Source organism: Delphinus delphis, chromosome 5 (genome assembly GCF_949987515.2).
Source record: "Delphinus delphis chromosome 5, mDelDel1.2, whole genome shotgun sequence".
In the NCBI taxonomy this organism is placed as follows: domain Eukaryota; kingdom Metazoa; phylum Chordata; class Mammalia; order Artiodactyla; family Delphinidae; genus Delphinus; species Delphinus delphis.
In genome coordinates, this window is record NC_082687.1 from 14190319 (window position 1) to 14210272 (window position 19954).

At 40.4% G+C, this 19954-nt stretch overlaps 1 protein-coding gene across 1 annotated transcript in view; it reads right to left on the reverse strand.

Annotated features, from left to right (window-relative positions):
* Window positions 1–19954, reverse strand: part of UNC5C (unc-5 netrin receptor C) — a 395930-nt gene that overhangs the window by 17011 nt on the left and 358965 nt on the right. The window contains exons 11-12 of the mRNA XM_060011612.1: window positions 10763–10931; window positions 6620–6853 (exon numbers count right to left, since the gene is read on the reverse strand). Coding sequence (XP_059867595.1) covers window positions 6620–6853; window positions 10763–10931 — 403 coding nt within the window. The remainder of the gene's footprint in view (window positions 1–6619; window positions 6854–10762; window positions 10932–19954) is intronic.

Sequence of the window (19954 nt, forward strand, 5' to 3'; positions counted from 1 at the left end):
TTCCAGAGCCGCCGACATTCCTTGGCTTGTGGTCCCCTTCCTCCCTCTTCAGAGCCAGCAATGGCACATCTCTGATCCTTCTTTCATGGTCATATTTCCCTCTGACCATAGCTGGGAAAGGTTCCCCATTTTTAAGCACAAAGTAATGAGATCAGACCCATTCTGACCATCCAGGATAATCTCTCCATCTCAAGGTCTATACTCTCATGTTTGTAGTCTCCTTTGCCATGTGAGGTAACATTTGTGTGCAGGTATCTTTGGGGACTCATTACTTCATCTACCAAAACTTCTATCTCATCTTCTCTCTTTCCCCCCCCCCTCTCAAAACATGAATTCAGCACTGCAGATCATTTCGAAAATATATGATGGGGCCAGAGCCAAGTCTCATGAGAAGATGATAAAGATGGAGTAAATTTAGAGGCACCAAAAATAACCCTGTCCCTAAACAGCTGACCAACCAGCCTGCTACCGAACCTGACACTCACCCCACAATTAGATCACAATTAGAGTTAATATCTTCACTGAGCCCTTATCTTCAAAAGGCCATTATAATCTAAATGCCCACCTAGGCACAATTAACATTATCTAGTGACTGTTTTATGCCAGGAAGTTTAATAACTTTACTCTCTTTCAATCTTTTAAGGGTCCCTGATTCAGACCCAATGAAGTCCCTAAGAGGTCAAGTTCAATGACCAGGGCCACAGAGCTGATGAGCGGCAGAAGCAACCAAGTCGGCCAGCTGGACTCAGGCTTTCCTTTGACACCACACTTGCTTCCATACACTGAGCAGGGAAAACACGCTTGTCACCTTTAACACATTTGTTGTTGCTGCTATCTAATGCATGTGTTACATGTATGAATATATTCATATAATTCCAGAGACCAGGATCCTGAGAATATGAAACATAGGTTATGCTAGCTTTGAGGTGCTTTGAGGGAAGTGAAAGAAAAGATATGGTTCATGGGGCCAATCCAATGGAGGGCCAGCCTTTGTTGGCCCAGAAGAGGCAGGCGTGAGGTGTTCTTGGTTCAGCAGGGTCACAGCTGGCCATGGAGGAGATATCGGAAGGACACGGGTGAAGAAGCACCAGGTTTCAGGATGAGACAGAACTTGTAATGGGCTACCTATGACTATCTACGACTGTGGCCCAAGAAACTGAGTATCATGCAATTCTCAACTAGGATTCCTATTTTCATTTTCAGTGTCTCTCTCATTTTTCTCTCATCTTTTCTCATAATAACGATTTTTCACAGAGTTACTATGTTACAGCCTAGATTAGGGTATGTGAAAAATGAAGTAATCCAAAGACGACTCTCTCCCATGCCAAATGACTACATAAAGAAAGCTAGTACACGTCATTTGGTTTGTATCACATATACATTTGTCAGAATTTCAATTAACAACGTTGAATGTTATGATATGAGACTACTCATATTTTATGCAAATAACTCCTCTTTTAGGTTCAGAGTTTAGTATAAAACCCTTTATTAGGAAAGGAGAATCTTATAATTGTACCCCTAACATAGTGGGACAGAAATTACTTACATCAATGCTGATGTGTATTTCTCCCTGAAGTGTTTTTAAACTTACCCCAAATATAACCTTGCTCTCTATTAATTTCTGGTCTATTTATATTAGGATTTAAGTCTTTGCAAACAGTGAAAGGAAAAAAACAATACTACTTTAATCACCTGAAGAGGAGGTAACGAGAAAAGCTGTGACCTACCCAACTCAATCCTTTCAATAGATGTGACCTCTTTATTTGAGAATGGAACTGATTCTAAGGTATTCTCACAATTCATAGCACCTTTATCCCTTTACATGAACTCAACTCACTCACTGCTCTCACTGGTCCTTCTAGCACATGCATGGAAACAAACAAACAAAACAAACAAAAAACACCTGAAAGGTATGTAAAAGAATTCCACTGTCTCCTGGCAGCCTTGACTTTTACTCCAGCAGTCACTGCCAGCATTCTAATTCAGCACTAATGCTTCCACGTTGCTAAATACAGCTTTTAAGTTTCAGATGACCACTTTTGCTTCCAGGTTTAACAAAACTCAGGGAAATTGTTACAAAAGCTACCAAACTCAAAGAGGTGGGTGGGAAGATGAAAGAATGCATCAGGGTTGCTGAGACTGACTGATGTGGTATCTTTTTTTTCCCCATCCACATGGACAATATGATAATAAGTGGGAATTAATATTATCAATATGTTCAGATCCAGACACGGGGCCAGTCTTCTTTCTAATAGCTCTCCAGACTGTGTAGTTCTGACCCTCGAGAATGAGTGCCGCACTGAGCTTCCCTCTCTGCCCTCGTCCAACCTTCTGTGAGGGTTTCTGCAATTCAGAAAGAATCCCCAGTCCGCAGTAGTAACTCTAAGAAAACGTCAAGTCTGGGAAGGCCCACTTGCAGGCATCACTGGCTAGCTGGAGACACAGGTGGTGGAGGAGTTAGATTAAAGCCCAAACAAGGAAGTCGAGCTCCTTTTCATCAGAGCCCAGACTAGGTGAGAAGAGGCCGAAATAAAAGGTTTGAAAGGTAAAGGACAGCAGCTGAGGGAGTGTCCCTTGAGTGGTACCACAGGTGCTAGATCATTGCAACACATGAAGGGGCTGCGGTACCGTCAGGGATTCGGGGAGAGTGGGAGAGGCTCGGAAGAAGTGCTGTGTGAAATCTCATGAGTCAAGGAGAAATACATAAAAGGACTGTGGAGAAGCAGGAGAGCCACAGCTTAGGGCAGATGTCTTGACAGTATAATGGACTCCATCAGGAATTTGTGATTTTTTTTAGAGAAGCTCAACAGGCCGCAAGTAGACACAGAGGGCTTGTTCAGTGGAGGTCATATGTAGCGATGGAAATTAGAAAAGCCTGCAGCAGCTTTAGATGGCAAGAGATTTCTGAGTGGAAGTGAGTTCCCGGTAGATACGGGTAAGAGCAGATGAAGGTTTGTGGACCAGGAGACCAGGGACAGTTGACGGAGGTTTTCCTTCAAAACAAAGAGCAGCTTTCGTGCACCTTGTGGGAGAGAGATGGCAGGTCAGATGCTTTCACAGGTAGAGACCTTGGCTGGTGGAGATCTTGGTGCAGTTCCTACTGAGGATGCAGTACATCTACACTAGTGGGTAGATAATGAAGACTGATGTAAAGGTTACTATTTGGGCAAAGGAACTGTGAATAAGAGGTGACTTTGAATTTGAGAGGATGAGGGGAATAAAAGGAGGGGCAAGAAAGAAGACGAGGCAGGTACCGCTAGGGTGAAGATTTGAACTAAGGGGACTCTGTGCTGAGGAACTGAAGTGGGTAATGGAACACAGAGTAACAGAATAAAGGAAAACAAACCAAAAGGCCAGCCCAGAAGTAGAGCGACGCCCCAGAAGTGGTCAGGGATATGAGACGTATTGGAACTTTTCCTCTTGGACTTGTGGTTGGGGTGTGGTCCTCACTGCAGGGACTGTAAGTGATACGTGTTAGTTGGGAGATCCAGCTGCAGTTAATGTGAGCAGGTGAAGGAATGGGTGAGAAAATGATTTGAGGATACAGGAAAGTGTGTCCTAAGTAGGATTAAAGTTCCCAAAAGACCCCTGAAATTGTTTAGTGTAATAGATGTTAACCTTGGTTGCACAGTAGAATAACCCAGGCAGTGCTCAAACAAAAAAAAACCAAACCCAATACCTACATCGATCAGATCAGAACCTTTGGGTTGGGACCCTCCAACAAGTCTCTTTTTAAAGCTTCCCAACTGATTCCTACATGCGCTGGATAGAGAATTATTATTTAGGATTTAGGACGAGCATAAGTGAGGAGTGCGGTGGGCCTGAAGGAGGAGGTATTTGGAGAAGAGATGCAAAAGACAGTATTTATGGGTAAATTAGAGGAGCAGGGCGATGGGAGAGAGGCTGGCGGGAGCATTAGCAGGCGAGGTGCCAAGAGGGCAGAATTTAGGTAATGAAGGGCCTTTCTCAGTTAATCGGCCCCAAAGTTCCCATTCAAGCATGGGCATGAGGCAGTTTTGGCTGGACTGAGCTGTCTCTTCGGTATGTTGGTTTACCTATAACTAGGATTTTGGTACTTCTGCATTATTAAACGATCATGAGGTACAAGAAAGCCTTATCCATTATTCATCTTTCTTTCAGACTAAGTGCTGGATCCCCAGATGCTGAGAATTTATATATGTCTATTTGGAAAGCACTGACCATGATATAAACTGCTCTTGGGTTGTTTTTACTTCTCAAACCTGTTTGTCAGTCTTTCTCATCTCTTTTCACTAATTAACATAATCAAAATTATTTTATGAAATATTACTTTTTTTGCATGGATTGTACGTCTTTTGAGAAGAAAGGTCGAGAGCGACTGAGTATAAGAACTATTTGTGTGAATATAAAATGTGTTTCAGATATTTCAAATATGATGTAGATCTTCCACAGATGCTTTTTGCAATGATTTCTCTTTGAATTATTAAGAAGATTTGCCTTAATCAGACCCCATGGCTCGCCTACAAATACAGTTTTTCCTAAGAAGGATTTAAGCCTACGATGATTTCTATCCAGACAGTGCCTTAACAGTATCGCATTTGCAAGGAATACAAAAGACATAACCTTAAGCTTTACACTAGAGCTGTGTGTTCGCATCATTTATTTAACATCAGAAACTCCTACAGGCTCAACCATCAAAAATATACCCAGGGACCGAATATGTCTCATCTCCTCCATGGACACAACCTACAACACTCAGTTTTCATGACCCGGAACTATTCTCTGGATGGAAACTCCAGAAGGAAATACCCTGAATTTCAGAAAAAAAAAAAAAAAAATTCTTCTCTTGGCTTCCTAGATGCATCCTTCTCCTACTTCTCCCCTTCCTCCTCCGGGTACTCCGCTTTCTGTAGGTCTTTTGCTGGCTGCCCTCCTCGTCCCTTGCAATGGCAGGGCTCCCCTGGTCCCTGTGCTCTAGGGTGTGGCTCTCCGAGCAGCCCACTTTAGGAGCAGAGTCCAGACTGCAGCCAGCTGCCCGGGGAATGAAGCCTGCTTTCTCCACTCAGCAGCTGTGTGGCCTAGGGCAACTTACTTAACCTTTCTGTGCCCTGCACATCTGTAAAATAGGGATAATGGTGTCCTACAGGTTGTCGTAAAGATTCAATGAGTTAAGAAAAGATACTTAGGATCTTGCCCGGCACATAAGAAATTCTCGGTGATGTTTATTAGCTTTATTATTATTTTCTCCCTCTACTCTCCCTTGATATTCTCCTCAATCACCATGGAGGACAAATATCAATATTATATAGTTGGTTCCTGAGTCTCTGTCTCAGGAACTGCTCTCTGTTCAAAGAGCCACCCCTATATTTCTAACTGTCCATGGGGCACCTTTGTCCTGATGTCTAATCCATACCTCTAATTCAATATTCCAAAGGCAAAGTCACCATATCCACAGTCCAGAGCTACCTGCCCCTGAGTTTGCTACGGTTACTTACAGGCAGACTTGATCTTCTGCTCCACCCATTCAGGGTTAGTCACCAGGGCCTGCAAGAGTTACTTAATAGGGCTTTCGTACCTCTTCCCTTCCTCTAACTCCTCTGTCTTCACTCCAGCTCTACCATGCTTTTCCTGACTCGATTCTATCTTTTCATTGACAGCAGACTAGTACTTCTAACATGTATTTCCAGTCATGTCTATCTTCTAGTTACATCTCTCTAGTGATTCTCCATTAACTCAAGAAACTGAATCTCCACTCCTCTCTCTGGTTGTCAAGGTCCATCCCAAAAAACCTCCTATCGATCATTCTAGGCTTTCTGGAAATAACATGCCGCATAGAATCTGTATTCACTGTTCCCTTTGTGCTTCTTCATGCTGTTCCCTTCACCCAGAAATCCTGTATTTTTTTCCCCATTACTGTTGGCCAAACCCTGCCTTCCTTTAAGGTCAATCTCAAATGTTAGCTCCTTTTCAGATGTTCTCAAAATAATATGATGCCTCCTTCTCCTGAATTCCCACAGAGCTCTGCATTCATCTACGGCATGTGTCACACTCTGACTTGCTTCGTAATCCTTTGCATACTTCTTTTATTCCTCTTTCCAGATCATAACTTCTTCAGAGGCACTTACTATATCCTTTAAAGCTTCAAATGGGAGAAGATGAATGGCAATAATGGCACCGAGAATTAAGCCTCTTTATTCTGTAAAGCAGCAGCCTGTTGTCAAATGCTAACCCTCTTCCCTCACGGTCCTCATAGAAAGAATGGGAGAGCATATAAGGAAGTTGCACACAAGAGGAACATAGAGTGTGAGCAATTATGCCAGTTCCTTTTATAGGAAGAACACAGCTGAGACACACAAGGAAGCAGATTATTTACCATCCACAGGTCTCATTGCCAAATTCTTCCACCTCTAAATTTTTCATTAAAAGAAATCAAGGAGGGTAATAAACAAAAGTAGCCCCCGGGAGGAATCAGCGTAATGGAAACAGCTTCTTTATCAGCGTGGCTTCAAGAAATGTCTAATTTGTTTTTGTAAGTGCCATGTTCTGGGGCCAGACACTTGTGTTCACGCACACGGGTGCGCGTACATAACGCACGTCGTCTCTAGGTGTGAGGTGGGCGGGTCAGGCTGGAGTCACTTACCTTCAGGGCATCCTGAGTGTCATCCAGACAGTAGACCCGGAGGCTGTACTCCAGAGAGGAGCAGCAGAGCGGCCCGAAGATGGCCAGCGTCAGGCGCTTGGTGGCTGCTTTGGTGGTGGACTGCCCGACCAGGGAGTAGGTGCCAAGGTTCTCGGAGAGGAGGTGGCAGGCCTCTGCGTCCAGCTGGATGTAGCAGGGGGTGGTGAAGTTTTCCTCTCCGACCACCACCACATCCTGTGGGACGAGAAGGAAGGGGCAGCGACTGAGCCTCCTGGCTGCCATGACGGTGGCCAACAGGGGTGCACAGATCAGCACTTCTCCTCCCAAGTTCTGATTACTCCTTTTCCTGCTCTTTTTTTCTTTCTCTGACTTTATTATACTTCTATCAATATTTCCATTCTTAATCATTCTCTCCCTTACTTCCCTTGCCTTTATGCTGATAACATGCTTTATGTAGAAGATCTTCATTTAGTCTTTTTTGATCTTCTAGGAATCTACATTGCTGGAATCTACCTAAAATTCCAAAAGAAATGTATAAGGTATCCTTTTAACTTCAGCATATTTGAGTTGATTATCTGTTTCCGATCATTTGCTTTCATCTCTAAATTGCTAATTTCATCCAAAAGTACTATCTTATTTCAATGTCATTTGAGCATAGTATTTTCCCCTGAAAATCTAGGGGTTTGAAAAGAATTTTTAAAAAAGAATTAGGGAAATCAAAGAATTATGCAATACCATTCTACTAAGTTCTTCCAAACTCACCCATCACTTACTTTCCAAAGCAATACACTGCTTTTCCTCATAATCTGGGCTCTTGGACTTTGCGAAAAGCACAGCATGGCAAACTCTATGCATTTGACACATTATTTTTCTGTTTATTTTTCATGTAAGCCTTTAAGCAGTCTCACGTTTTAGATTGTTAACATTCAGCAAGAAATAAAAATAAGTGAAACTGATGAGTTTTATAAAAATAGTTACTAACGTAACTAGGTTTTGATTTAACCAAATGACTCAGGCCACAGAAGAAATCATCTGAAAGACCAAGCATAGAATCTATAAAACAAGGGTCACAATTCCACATGCCTCCCAGGGCAGAATGGTAACAGGAACGTGTGAAGCAGGTAGGGCAGAGGGTAATAAGGAGTGGTGGAGACTGTGGTGAAGCAGAGCACAAGCCTGTCTAAAGAGCTCAGTCTCCGCCTGGCTTCAGCCATTGCGCCCATGCAGGGGTGGGCTCTCAGTACTTTAACTGTAAGCGTCTTTGCCGTAGGCATTTTTGCCGCATAACTGATTGGCTGTAAAGCAATTTTGCTGTAAAAGATGAAACAGCAATAAATAAAAGAGGGACATTAACAAAAATAAAAAAACATGAAAAATGAATAACAAAAGTAGAAAGACTTTATTATGAACTACAAAATATTTTAAAACATTTGAAATGTGTGTAGATTCATGGCAGTACTGTGCAAACAAATGATTTTATTTAGTGGGTTGCACCTAAGCACTTGTCTTCAAAGTCTTTCATTTGTAGTAGTATACATATTTTTGCTTGTTGGTTCAGCTCCTCATTTGGCATTCCACTTTTCTTTTTCGCTAAAATTTCTTCTTCATTAAGAGAGGAATCAGTTTCCACATACTGGGATGCATATTTATAACTGAGCTTTGTATTACGGTGTGGAAGCCCCTGCACTGTTGTTTGTTCTTGGTACATATTGTTACATGTCCCTTGACAGATGTTCCAAAGTTCTATGGGACATGTGGGCTCGACTCGGTGCCTTTTTGACCATTGGCCTCTTTCAGATTTATGTAATATTAAAAATGGTAGTACTGTGTCAGTGGAGAGATGAAACCAAGCTGTCAACCAGTTGAAACCGAACTGTCCACCAGTTATTTTATCTTTTACAGCAAAATTGCCTTAAGGCCAATTAGTTATGTGGCAAAAATGCTTGTGGTAAAGATGTCTATGGCAAAGATGCTGACAGTAAAAGTACCAGGCATGGCAGGAATGCAGGACCAGTGAGGACACAGCCTTTAGTTTTTCAAGAGAGGCTGTAAGTGCAGATTATTATGTGAAATCTTCCAACTTTTAACTAATTCAAATTTAAAAGAAAATTTCAGTTGGGAGAAATAAAACCCATGTGTGGGCATGATTCAGCCTCTGCATTAGGCTACTTAATCTCTGCAGAGACAGCAACCATAGTTCCTTTGCTTCATACTGTATCTCAGTGGGCCTGGATCATGGTGAACGAATGGTTATTTGTCAAAAACATGAACAAATGTTTCATCATAAATTGAGTCCCTGGGGCTGGACAAAGCTATGAAAGGAGCCACCTCAGGTAGCTGTTAGTTAGGCCATGCAACATCACCCAAGCTAAAGTAAGGACTGTGTTTTAATAGCATCCATGAAATCATTTCTTCAGCTAAACCTGTACCCAAAGATAAAGCTTAAACTGAACTGGAAAGGAGAAAAAGGAGCTCAGCACTTCCACGTTTATTCCAGCCCCAAAAGGACACCTGCAGAGAAGCTGCCTTCTCCAGCACGGCAAGGGCAAGGCTCAAGTGTCATTTCCTGATGGCATGTTACAAAAAATCTCCTAGAAGAAATGGTGGAGACTAAAGATGCTCCATGTTCCTGTCACAAATAGAAGAGTGTTTTCATAAGGACTTCCTTCCTCTACTCTTCACATCTTTTTTTTTCTTTTCCTCTTATTATTGTTGTTATTACTCAAATCCAGAAATAGGGTATTAGGGTAGTAGGCAGAGAATTGTGCAAATAATTTAGGATCCCTTGAGATAAAGACTTCGGGATGTTTTTGAGATAAATCATTTAAACTTAAATGGAATTGAAGTTAGATCTGGTAAAGTCCACTCTTAACGTAATGTATAGCCCTAGACGTCAATTCAGGACCTCTGGCAATGAGTGACCCTTCACCTTCATGTGGTCAAGAGGAGAGCACATCCATATAGAGGGGACACTCCAGGTAATTCCAGGTATGCCCTGCTACGCTTCTACCTCCACTACTACTTCTTCCTAAAATATTAGGGGTTTGAGTGTTCATGCATATTTTTTTTTCCTAAAAGAAAAATACTGAGGGACTTCCCTGGTGGCGCAGTGGTTAAGAATCTGCCTGCCAATGCAGGGGACATGGGTTCGAGCTCTGGTCCGGGAAGACCCCACATGCCACGGAGCAACTAAGCCCATGGGCCACAACTACTGAGCCTGAGCTCTAGAGCCCGCGAGCCACAACTACTAAAGCCCATGTTCTGCAACAAGAGAAGCCACCGCAATGAGCAGCTTGCGCACCGCAACCAAGAGTAGCCCCCGCTCTCCACAACTAGAGAAAGCCCGCACACAGCAATGAAGACCCAATGCAGCCAAAATAAATAAATAAATAAATAAAAATAGAAAAATACTGTAAGTAATCACAAAATATATCCAACATGCATATTGGATAATTCTCTTTATAATGACTACACAAATCATTTTTTTTTAGGTATTAGGTATAAAATATTCATGGTAAATATAACACATCCTTTTGCACTTAATTTCAGGTGCTAACTGCAGGGTTCTGATGTAAAGAACACGATCTGTTTAAGGCACTGTCCTTAAGAAGTTCTGATGGTAGCAGTTACAGACAGTCAAGTTGCCAAAGACGTTCTTCATTGTACTGGAGCTTAGGATACACCCTTCCTGTTTTGCCAGGTTAAGTTCAGACCTATATTCCTGGGACCTGTTAGCAAGTAAGTGTCTAACATTTTCTGACCCAGGTGCAATGTTTCTCTACCTGAAAATTAAAATAATAAAATATATATATATAGTTTCCCTTCCCAAGATAGTATGTATATGCAAATGGGACTTATGTAAGACTCTTAAGTACACCTTCCCTATGAGTTAGCTAATGCTTGACCATCTTTTTCTTTGTGCCTATCAGTCAGTAGATAAAACACTCAGGAACCAGTGTCTGTCTGTCTGTCTCCCCCTCTCTCCTCTTTGTCTTCCTCTCTCTGTTCCTCTCTCTTTCATTTTGAGTATAAGCTAAAATTCCACTCATGTGTTGCTTTAAAAATAAAAGCCTTCCCATAATTGCCCTTGCTTATCTGCATGGATTGCTCCTGGGTTCTATCTTTATCTCAACAGAAGCTCACCTCCCACTGTCCCTGCGCTGCCTGGTTCTTGAGCTGTATCTTCCAGTCCTCGGTATTGGGATCTGCGCAGTGATGCATAGTGAGGATGACAGGGCGGGTCAGCAGAGCTCCTGGAGGCCCACAGCTCACCACAGGGGTCAAGAGTGTCTGAGAGTCCTCCATGGGCGGCCTAGGAGGAGAGCAGAGATCTGCGTCATGCAAGTTCCATAGTATTTATGTACTACGTACTCACTGAGATTTCAGATCTAAAGTTGCACAAATAGCTTCTTCTTGGATTTTTTTTTTTTTTTTTTTTTTGTCGGGGGCAGGGGGCAGTGGTGGGGTTGAGGCAGAATTAAATGGGAAGACATGCACTTTATACCAAGACTTTGATCTTGCAAGACTTGAGGTCTTTCTAATAATAGTGAATCTGCCTGCATATCTTTGATCCCTCCCTTCAGACACAGGTCTGCCTTTGCTAATTTCCTCTGAATTCATGTACTGATACTTTCAGGATGGAATGAGAAGGAACAGGGTCCTTATGAAGTTACATAAGCATCTTTTCTGATAATACTTGCCAGTCGTTTCACAGAGTTTTACATACTTCCGTGTTTTTAGGACCTAACTTGAAAAACACTTCAAAAAAATCACTTTAGAATAAGGACACCCTAGAGCTAAACTTCTTCCAAATGACTTTCAGGAATAATTCAGGCTAGTATAGCAGATTCATTTTTTTCAAACATGACCAAGAAAGAATGTAGAACTGTATTTCTATAGCAATTTAAAATGATGTTTCTCTACATGTATACTTCATACTCTGAGAATTTGGGTGGAACGAATTTCAAAGATCCAAATTCTTTATTTTTACATGGTTTTTTTTTTTTAATTGCCTATTTTTTCCCCCAACAAGATTGTAACCAACAGCCAATGAATAAATTAACCCAAGCTGTCAGTTGATATGTGAGGAAGTAGCCCCAAAGCGTTGAGTGGATTGCCCCAAGTCTCACAACTAACAAGCACTGGTGCTGGGACTACAACCAATGCCTTTGCAAAAACAATACAACTATGTTGTCAGAATAGCATGAGTTAAGAAATCCTGGACTCACAAAATTTTAGAGGAGGAAGGGCCCTCAGGGCCAACAAGCACAGAGCTTCTCTACAAGATGCTGACATGTGGTTAGTGCTTTAAACTCATCCAAAATTGCAGTCCACTACTACTGAGGGGTCAACTCATCTATTATCAACTCAATACTTAGAATGAATACAATCTGTCTTCCTGACACTTCTCTCCACATATCCTGACCGGCTTTCTCTCCACTTTGGCATGAAAGAGCCTCTCAAGCACTTAGAGATTATTACGGTATCTCTGAAACGTCATCTTCTTCCAGATGAAAGCGCCTCAATTTTTGCAATTTCAACTAGAAAAGCATGGTTTCTTGATCTCTCCCTATAATTCTATCTTTATTTTCATAGAGATGTCTGTCAGTGTTTCACTATCTTCCCTAGAGTGTGGCATCTTGAAATGAGTGTAAGACAGTCACCCCTTAGTATTCATGGAAGATTGGTTCCAAGGACCCCCCGGCAGACACCAAAATCCCTGGAGGTTCAAGTTCCCTATATAAAAGGGCACAGTATTATATAAAATGGCATATAACCATTATATAAAAATTATATAACCATTATAAAAGTTTTATAACCATTTATAACCAAAAAATTATATAACCATGATATAAAATGGAATATAATCTATGCACATCCTCCCACATACTTTAAATCATCTCTAGATTACTTATGATACCTAATACAACGTAAATGCTATGTAAGTAGTTGCCAGTGTGCTGCAAATTCAAGTTCTGGTTTTTGGAGCTTCCTGGAAAAAATTGTTTTTTCCAAATATTATTGATCCAAGGTTGGTTGAATCTGCAGATATAGAACTCACAGATACAGAAGGCTGACTGTTCTCAGGTATACAGTATAGGGGGACTACTGTTTTCTCTGCTTGGGATATGTAGTTATATCAGTGCCTCACGAAATTGTTGCCTTCGATCATTCTCAATTATTTATATTATTTAGCAGAATTGAGTTAGATGGGAAGATAAGAGATAACATGGTTAAACATGTCCTTTATAAAAGGAGGCAATGAAGCCCCAAGAAGGTTAAGTAATTTGTTAAAGCTAACCACTATGTATTCCTAACATGAAAGGCTCTTAGTCTCTCTTTGTAGGTCTGTGGTTGCAATGATGGCTTTTGAACCTATACAGAGAAATTTATATTTAGCCATCTAATTTTACTTTAATTGTTTTAGGAAATTTTTCACGTCATCTATTTCTTAATGCTATGTCTTTCCTCCATATATTGGCTATCTCTTCTAGTCTTTTATCTTCCATAAATTTGATATGCCTGCCATTTATGTTCTCATTCCAATCACTGATAACACTGTAATACAAGAACAGGGCAAAGACAGAGACCTTTTCAAGGACACTACTTGAAACCTCTCTCTAGTCTGACATCAATACTTTGAGTTTAGTACAGTCAAACACAAACCCATTAAAATGTACATTGTCCAGTTCATATCTTTCCATTTCATTCACATGGATATTACAAAGGTCATATCAAATTCCTTTACAATCGCCACAGTCACTTGAAATGGATTTTCCTCTAGTCTTTATCTATGGTTAATATAGAAATACCACATAATCTAGAAGTTAGCTTCTATCTATGGCTTACCCTCACTTAACACTCAATGAATGATAGAAGCTGTTATTATTTTTTTCATATTGTTGGAAAACTATTCTCCACGCATCTCTCATGTTTCTGCATGGTCCCGACTGTCTTTCAAGACAACTGTATAGCAGTCTCCTTGGAAGATAAAGATAGTGCTTACCTCTGGAGCAAATGGCAGACATGTCTACCTCCCATTATAAAACCCTCAGGTTCCCTAAACTCAATGGTATATTCCTGGAATGGAACCACTGAGTGTGTAGATGTCCTCTGACTGTCTTTACATCACCCTTTCAGAACTTGGGAAACTGGCACAAAAATGGAAATACTTTAGATAGTGCTCTTGCTGTGAGCAATAAAGTATCCTTTGTCTCTGACTCAGGAGTCTTGTGTCATTTATCAGCATCTACAAAACTGTGGCAGCCAACTTGGTAGGTCACAAGTAAGGTCAAATCTTAGAAATTCCTAAGTTCTTGGTGATTGTTATCATCAGTGCTAAAAACTCAGTTAAAATTTGGCATATTTTCCCCTTAGTAAAACTTGGCTATCAGTGCTTCTTCTTTTATTCTAAAATTTCACTAGAATCTCCCAACCCGTGACTTTCTTTTCCTCCTATTTAGGAAAAGATTTTTTTAAATTATCTCTTTTTAGTCTTTTAATATCATCTCCCTTCTCACTGAATAATAACATAGTTTTATTAAATCTAAAGTTATCAAAGTACTTGGAAATGTACTTATATTTGGAATTATAAGGTGAGTGGTAGCTTGAGAACTCACTACTATCCCCTTTTGGTTTTCATTTCCCCTTTACGCAATTTGTCCTCCTTTGTTCCAGTCTGAAATTCATTCTCTTAGAACATGAGTGAAGTCTTGCTTTCATTGTGCCACAGTTGATATTACACTATCTGCCTTAAACAGTAACTATACTCTTGTTTAATTCTACTTTTCCTACCGGGGCAAAAAAAGCAATGGCTGCATTTTCCTGCGCGCTACCCTTACCTTTTAGTTACAAGTGTATCTTGAGAACGAGCATTAAACTTTTAAAGAAAGAGAGTAAAGTGGAATCCATTTCAAGTGGTCCTTGCAATAGAGTTGGGGATTGGAAGCATCTGTCTCTCAGTCTGCTGTTAGCAGCGGGTGCTTGAGGCAGGAGGAGGAGGGATTCTTCTCATCACTGAGTTGGAACAGAAGGGAGAAGACTCCCTGCTGCGCTGGGGTGCCGTCAGACCTGCACTCCCCTGGCATGCAATACTGATGGGCACCATTCTTGGAGGAGGGATAGCAAGGGAAGGAAGGGGCAGTAGGTGTCAAAAGAATTTATTTACCCAGTGAGGTGCAAGAATGTAATGAATAGGGAATTGGTGATGTGGAATTCATAACAGGGAATGGAAAACAAAGAAGTAATAATGATAAGAATCTTTTTGGGTTTTCAAGATGAAAGAAGTAGCCCTGAAATTGGAAACATTTCCAAGCATATATGGAAGGAGCCACCTAGGGAAGGTTAAGATTTAACTATGTGAAACCAAAGGTCAGAGCATTTAAATCCACATTTCCTTTATTTACGTAAAGGGAGGATATTAAAATACATAAAACAAAAATAGTATAAAATAAATATAAAAAAATTCTGTTTTATGTTTTTGCAGAGAAGGGCTTTACTTCATTATGTCTCATGTGTTTTCTAAGATATTTAAGCAAACATTCTGTAAATATTAATTGCAGATGATATGGAAATAAACTCAAAGCAAAAATTAGCTGCAGAAACAGCAATTAAGTAGAAATCCAGTAATGAACAATGATTAAAGTTTTAAAGGCTTTTCAAAGTCCAACAAGGATAATATCATGGTAAATGTCGGATGCGTTCTGAGGACTCTAGGACAAAGCCCTCGGAGAGGAGTTTTAGTTTCCTGTCAGATTTTCTTATCCTTTGCTTGCTGTTATCAGCGAGGACAACTCCTCCTACACATAAGTGCACAATTCCCAAAACTTTCATAAAAGCTATTGCATTTGCTGCCCAGGGCACACCTGCTAAGGTAGTCAAGATAAGTGTTTATATTACCTTTTTTTTTTTCCCCAAAAGAGGAAACTGAAAGCTAGAGAAATTAACACACTTGCCCAAAGCCACAAAGCTAGTCATAGGCAAAGCTAGGATCCCAAAACAAGTCAATTGGTTTCTTTCACACAGTGGTATATTCTGGGTTGCTTATCTAGATTTACGGCCTTGAGAAATGTCTGTGATCTGTTTGCTACAGCAAGCTCAAAACTGCTTCCTGAAAAGAATCTTTCTCCATCTACCTCTGTGTAGAGAGGAGATGCCTTCTATTAACACACATGTCTTCTGTCAGGTCCCTCAGGATGACAATCCCACCCTAGGCTCAGCTGCCTTTTAAAGCACACAGTTTCATGTATAACCGGCAACTTGAAATACTTGTCTAGGTATCTGACAAGGAATATCTAACTCACTTGCTATCAAAAGATCAATTGAGCAAAAAAGAATATTTATGGAAGCCACTTTGAAGGGCGTGCCCCCATTTCCCCAGACAGACCAAAATGTGTCCCTGGATTAAGCCTGAACAGCTAAATACTGTGCCCTGGATTGAACTGCTGAATCCTTGTGGAATCATTTTACCGAATTTATCCCTGGGCTTTATATCATCTACTCACACTGAGGGACACTAACAGAAGTAGCCCTGTGTAGCTCACTGCTATTTTGATCTTTTGAATGTTGTTCACTGTATTAAAAAAAATTTTCTTTTTCTTTATGAGGAACCGAAGGAGAAATAATTGAGCTTCCTCCAGGCATATTTTCCCCTTTTGGACACATGGATCTTATAACCTACCATGTTTCCCTCTTGAAAGCTTTGAAATAGTAAATTCATGACCTACTAATAAGAAATATGCTGGGAATTCCACCAGATATTTTATATTCTAACTGCTCACCTGAATTTATCTTATCTTTCTAATCTTATGTTTTCTATTTTCTCATTTTTTAATCCACTTATTTAAAAACAATTTTCCTCCCATTGAAAAGAATCACCTTGAATCATTTCTTTAGAAGTAGGACTTCAATAAATAAACACTGTGGAGAACAGTGAGAGAATAAGATTTAAATATACCTGGATTCCACACCCTTCCGCCCTCTACCTTCAGTCTTTTTATAGCTGTTACTTCAAACAAGAAATTCAGGACTCTACCTAAAAGGATAATATCACTGAGTTTCACTGAGAAATAATAAATGTCACCTACTATTATACAAAGTTCCAAACAACACATTAAAATAAATGAAAACTTTCTGCTATATGATTACATACAAAAGACATTTTGGCCACTATCCTAACATTTTACTTTATTATTTATATGCAGTAAATATGACGATAGTCTTCATTGCCTCACCACTAACACCTTAAATGCTTCCTACTGCGATTTCATCCTTAAAAAAAAAATCCTTAAGGCAACCAATGTCCTAGAGTTGACGAATCCAATAATTTTTAAATTATCATTCTCCTTCTTTACAGTTTAATTTTAGTAATACCTCTGTCAATCATTCCGCCATCTTGAAACTCTTTTTACCTTTGATTTGTTCCTATTATGATTACAATCATTCAGTCTTTCATTCAAAAATATTCATTGAGAAGCAACTATGTATTAAGCACCTTGCTAGATGCCAACTCTATTTATCTGCCTTATCCTTTCACGTTCTATTTAGTTTTGCCCATCATACCCAAACCTTAAATAAGAATATTTCCCAAAGTTCTTTCCCCAGTCCTCTTCTTTCTGCCTCTGCACTTTTTCCCTGGAAGATCCACTCACTGGTGACTTCCCATTTGCGTCTCCAGCAAGAATCCTACGTCCCCTTTCGCGCACACCGTGCACAGCTAAATCAGAATTTGTCCTTTCTCTCCTTGAACCAGTTGCTGCTTCTGACCCCTTCGTATTGCTCTCACAATTTTCGCAGTGCCCAGGGCTTGATTCCTAAATACATTCTTTGTGTTTTGCCACACTTCTAATCAGTTGTGAAACACTTTTTCTTCTGAAACATATTTTTCTTTCCATTCTCCAGACTCAGGCCTGGCTCCTTCCCTCCACCCCTCACACCTTGATTATTGCCATGGGCCAACCAGGGCCCCCAGCCTTTGAGGGGGGTCTTTCTGTTTCCTTTACCAATTCATCCTGCACACCATCACCACATCAATCTTTTAAAAGCACTGTTATTCCTGCAGCACTTGACTGCTCAAAGACCTTCCATGGTTCCCCACAGTTTATATTTGGAATGTCTAAATTGATTTTTTGGCCTTTTGAGAAAACTGCTAGGCAAGTACAGAATACAGAGAAAGAAAAAAATTAACGTTCATAACTTCAATTCGTTTTTCAATAAGAAATGATGAAAGGCAAAATTTCAGTCTGAGTCAGATTCATTTTTTTAAACTGCTGCTGGAAACAAGGCAAAAAAGGTCCATGTTAGTGCCGTTAATTGTGGGAACTTTATCCACGGGGGCGTGGCGGGGGGGGGGGAGGCTTTGCAGCCTTTCCAGGGATGTGTAAAGCAGAAGAAGTAGAAATCACGAGCGCAGCCTCACAGCTCAGATCCCTTTTGGTCAGAGACAGCCTGTCCCGTTTCTGCAGCTCATTCAGACTGCTCATCTGCTATCCCGTGCTTTCTTTTAGAGCATATTCCGTAATGATAAGGCCCCCTCTTGTCACATTCACTTGCCACATGCAATTAAGTTCACACCTCCCTTTAGACAGTTCACAACACCAGATGACTAGCTGGATACCATCCAGCTGGAAAAACACCCAGTTTGGGATGCAATAAAGGCCATCAGAGAGAGGGAAAATGGAGAAAAACAATCAGAATTTTCCTATAAACGCCTTGAAGTAACATATCTCCTGTTGTCCCCACAGTGTCTTCTCTGAAAGAAGTTCTAAGATCAGGTGAGGCTAGAAAGGGTCTTTGGTGAGCAGTAAAAAGAAGCTGTGTCCCGCAATGCTCTATAATACGAAGGCAGAGGCTCTGTTTGTGTACTGGGTGCTATGGAGGAGGGATGGCAGGTCAGCAGAGGAGCTTTTCGTGGAGATAAGCTGGGTGTGAATTCTGCCTTCCCTCAGTTGCTAACTGTGAAACCTTGGCTCTGTGACAATTTCCCTGAGCCCTAGTCTTTTCACGTTCAAAGGTGGAGCTCATCATAACTTGCAGAGTTGTAGTGAGGAATAAATGAAATTAAAGTTTATTGTTTTGTTGACTTCCTAGACTTAAGAAAATGTTAATGCAGTTAAAAGTATATCGTGTGTGTAGATGTACATCGTAAATAGCACCAAAAAATTGAGGCAAAGCATATTCTTCCAGTATTCGAAAACTATCATCAGACTACCCAAAGAATTCACTCATGTCATTGACGAACAAGTGAAGTTCCAAGGTATATCTTTTTTGTTTCACTTTGGTCTTAAATGTAAAAGAAAATAACAAGGAACATGCAGGTCAAAACTGCCTCTGTTCATCAAAAACATAAATTCTTTGCTAAATCAGATAGTAATAAAGCATTTATTCATAGCCTGATTTTGTCCAATTGTGGCTGAATTATAACCATAAAAGAGTTTGGCAAAACTCAGTAAAAGCCTTCTGGGAGAATCAATTGACTATATGAAAGTTATAATAAAAAGTATTGTATATCTTATCATCATTTGTCAAAAAAAAGTATGCTGACTATATGGTAGCTATGTTTTGTATTATCACTATACCCTAAGACAACATTCTTGTCATTGTGTTTTTATAAGAAAAACGTATCTAGTTCACAACAGAAAATTAGTGGAGAGGACTTTCTCATTTATTTGCGACAGTTGCCTTTTGTTTTTTCCTTGTTTCATGGTCTTCTGTGTGTATATTTTCTTTTGAGATCTTGAGGTTCCTCTAGCTTCATTTTTATCAACAGAACTTCTTTGATGCACACAAAATTTACTAGAGCAATTCCCTCTGCACCTAACTTCAGGTGGTAGGCATAGCAAGAGTGATTTATAGTTTCCTTTTCTTTAAAGTCAAAGGCAGAGGAAACTAAAAGCAGAAGTGTCTGGCTTTATCCATTTCCTGTTTTCTCCCTCCTTCATCCAAAGTGTAAAATTATCCTGGTCAGGGTGCGGACTAAATTGTGGGAAGAAAAATCATATGAGGCACCTGAGTGCCCATGTCTTTCAGTTTCAGCATGCCCTGCAGCAGCCCCTTAAGGCTTGATCTTCTAAAGATAATGGTGATCAGATGAAAAATAAAGAGACCACGAACACCTCACTATGTCTCAGCATAAAGCACAAGCCAATACTCATTTCTGTTTAAACAAAACATCCATGTTGGCAAAAGGCCTTGAGGGACAGATGTACTTAGTTTAGTGCTAACCTTGACTCCGGACAAAAGAAAGAAGTAAACAAAAATATAAAGGGAATCTTGGAGTCTGCTAATCTTCATTTCTCCTGCTGCAAAAGAAGGGCACTCTGAGGGCCTGTGAATGTT